We start from the raw sequence: 2,532 nt of genomic DNA, 5'->3' as shown, positions 1-2,532 counted from the left end.
TATCTTTTGATCCATTTTTGTGCATCCATCATTCTAGTAACTTGTTTTTGGCATCCATCGATTTCTACTTTCCTTTTTGATCAGATTTTCATTTAATTGCATTTAATTTTCTTGGCTTGCACTTCAAGTTTTTCCATATTTTAAAAAAAAAAAAAAAAAAAAGGAAGTTTTACATTCATTGCATGCCTTAGTTAAATATCATTTCATTCTTTTTTTGTTTCCTTGCAAATCACTTGTTCTTTTCTTTTCCTCTTGTCGCAGGAGACATGGGAGATCTAGATGGAGCACCAACACAAGCCGAGATCAATGCTCAGCTGTTGGCTAACCATGCTGAACTCCAAGCCACACTGGCTACTGTGACTGAGCAGTTGGCTCAGATAACAGGAAGAAACCGAGCTAATGCTCCACAGCCAAGGAGGAGAAACCAACCCCTTCCAGAAGACCAACAATCCTAATCCAGTGAGGACAACTCGACACTGACCGTACTGAACCGGACGAGCCGCGGTACGAACGGGCTGGGCGTGGGAACCGGCGGGAGTATCGGGTCCAAGGCGATGGAAGCCCGATCTGTAGGCGATTCCGAGATGAAGAGGTCGCTTGGCAAGGAGGCAAGGATCTCAAACTAACTCCTCCAACCTTTGCTGGGAAGGTCGACCCGGACGCTTACATTGAATGGGAGAAGCGCATGGAGTACATCTTTGAGTACTACCGCTATACCGAGGCCAAGAAGATCGCCCTAGCCGCAGCTCAACTGACGGACAATGCCCTGACTTGGTGGGACAGGGAAGTAGCGAGGTTGGCAGGGTCTATAGGATCGAGACTTGGAATGAGATGCGAGCTAAACTCCGAGCAAGGTATATTCCCTCTTACTATCAGCGGGACTTACTAAAACGTTTTCGCAAGTTGTCTCAGGGTACTAGGACCGTGGAAAAATACTTTGAAGAGTTCGAGGCTCTCAAGAACAAGCTCAGGACGCGTGAAACCGAAGAAGTTATGATGGCTCAGTTCTTGGAAGGTCTTCAAGACCGCATCGCTCGCAAGGTGGAGAGGCAGACTTACGTCAACTTCAACGATCTCCTCCACTATGCCGTCCAGGCCGAGAAGCACATTAGAAGGAAGAACGCCTCTAGTGCCAGAAACAAGACGCCATGGGCTCCATCCGGATCCAAAGGAGCTGAGAAGAGCAAGTCCGTTGAAGTGGAAAGCCGGTTCAAGAAGAACCAGCCCAATCACTCCAGACCCGGCTCATCCGAACCAGGTAAGGGACAAACTCCAGCCCAAAGAACCCGTGATATTACTTGTTTCAAATGTCAGGGGAAGTGGCACTGCCAGGGACTGTCCGAACAAGCGTGTCATGATCCTTAAGGCGGATGGCGAATATGAGTCCCAAGACGAGGCCGATGTTGAACTGGCTGAATCGGGAGATGAGATAGTGGACTACGCCGAAACTGGTGAGCTACTGGTGGTCAGACGAGCTCTCAGTGCTCTCTTTGATCCAGAAACCGTCCAACGAGAGAACATCTTCCATACGAGGTGTAGCGTGGAGGGCAAGGTATGTAGTCTAATTATTGATGGTGGCTCTTGCACTAATGTGGCCAGCAGGTACCTTGTTGACAAGTTAGGGCTAGCCAAGTCGCCACACCCCAGGCCATACAAGCTTAAATGGCTCAATGATGAGACGGAGCTTAAAATCTCGGAGCAAGTTGTTGTGCCCTTTTGTATTGGTAAGTACCAGGACCAGGTGAAGTGTGATGTGGTTCCTATGCAAGCTGGACATCTTCTGTTAGGGAGGCCTTGGCAGTTGGACATCTGCTGTTAGGGAGGCCTTGGCAGATTGACAAGGATACCATTCACCATGGAAGGACTAACACCTACAGTTTCACCCACAACAACAAGAAGCACAGCCTGGCTCCTCTCAGCCCCCAAGAGGTCTACGAAATGCAGAGAGCCATGGACCAGTCTGGGCTGTTTAGTAAAACTAACCTTTTCATCTCTTCTAGTAAAGTGATTAAATCATTGCAGCAAGATACACATGTGCTACTAATGGTCTTCAGGTAAAACTAACCTTTTCATCTCTTCTAGTAAAGTGATTAAATCATTGCAGCAAGACATACATGTGCTACTAATGGTCTTTAAGGAAGGTTGTTTTGCAGGTTTTGAGGCACCAGATTGCCCAGCTGAGATGCAAGTGCTAATGGACAAGTACAAGGACGCGTTTCCTGAGGAGATACCAGCCGGCTTACCAACCCTCCGAGGCATTGAGCATCAGATAGACTTTGTGCCCGGCGCCCCACTTCCAAACCGAGCCGCGTACCGAGTCAATCCGGAGGAGGCTAAGGAGCTGGAGAGACAGGTCCAAGACCTCATGGACAAGGGGTACATTCGAGAGAGTCTCAGTCCATGTGCAGTTCCCGTCCTCTTGGTGCCTAAGAAGGATGGTACATGGCGTATGTGTGTTGACTGCCGAGCCATCAACAACATCACCATAAAATATCGGTACCCCATTCCTAGACTTGATGATATGTTAGATGA

The 2,532-nt window shown here is 48.3% G+C and overlaps 1 protein-coding gene across 1 annotated transcript in view; it reads left to right on the top strand.

Annotated features, from left to right (window-relative positions):
• The first annotated feature begins 685 nt into the window (after positions 1 to 685).
• Positions 686 to 2,532, top strand: part of LOC106320869 — a 5,138-nt gene continuing 3,291 nt past the window's right edge. The window contains exons 1-5 of the mRNA XM_013759221.1: positions 686 to 854; positions 944 to 1,208; positions 1,315 to 1,775; positions 1,808 to 2,034; positions 2,105 to 2,438. Of these exons, the coding sequence (XP_013614675.1) occupies positions 686 to 854; positions 944 to 1,208; positions 1,315 to 1,775; positions 1,808 to 2,034; positions 2,105 to 2,438 (1,456 nt within the window). The remainder of the gene's footprint in view (positions 855 to 943; positions 1,209 to 1,314; positions 1,776 to 1,807; positions 2,035 to 2,104; positions 2,439 to 2,532) is intronic.

The sequence above is a fragment of the Brassica oleracea genome, unplaced genomic scaffold, assembly GCF_000695525.1.
Source record: "Brassica oleracea var. oleracea cultivar TO1000 unplaced genomic scaffold, BOL UnpScaffold01099, whole genome shotgun sequence".
Lineage (NCBI taxonomy): Eukaryota > Viridiplantae > Streptophyta > Magnoliopsida > Brassicales > Brassicaceae > Brassica > Brassica oleracea.
Note: the sequence above shows the minus strand (reverse complement) of the source record. Positions and strands in the feature narration are given on the sequence as shown.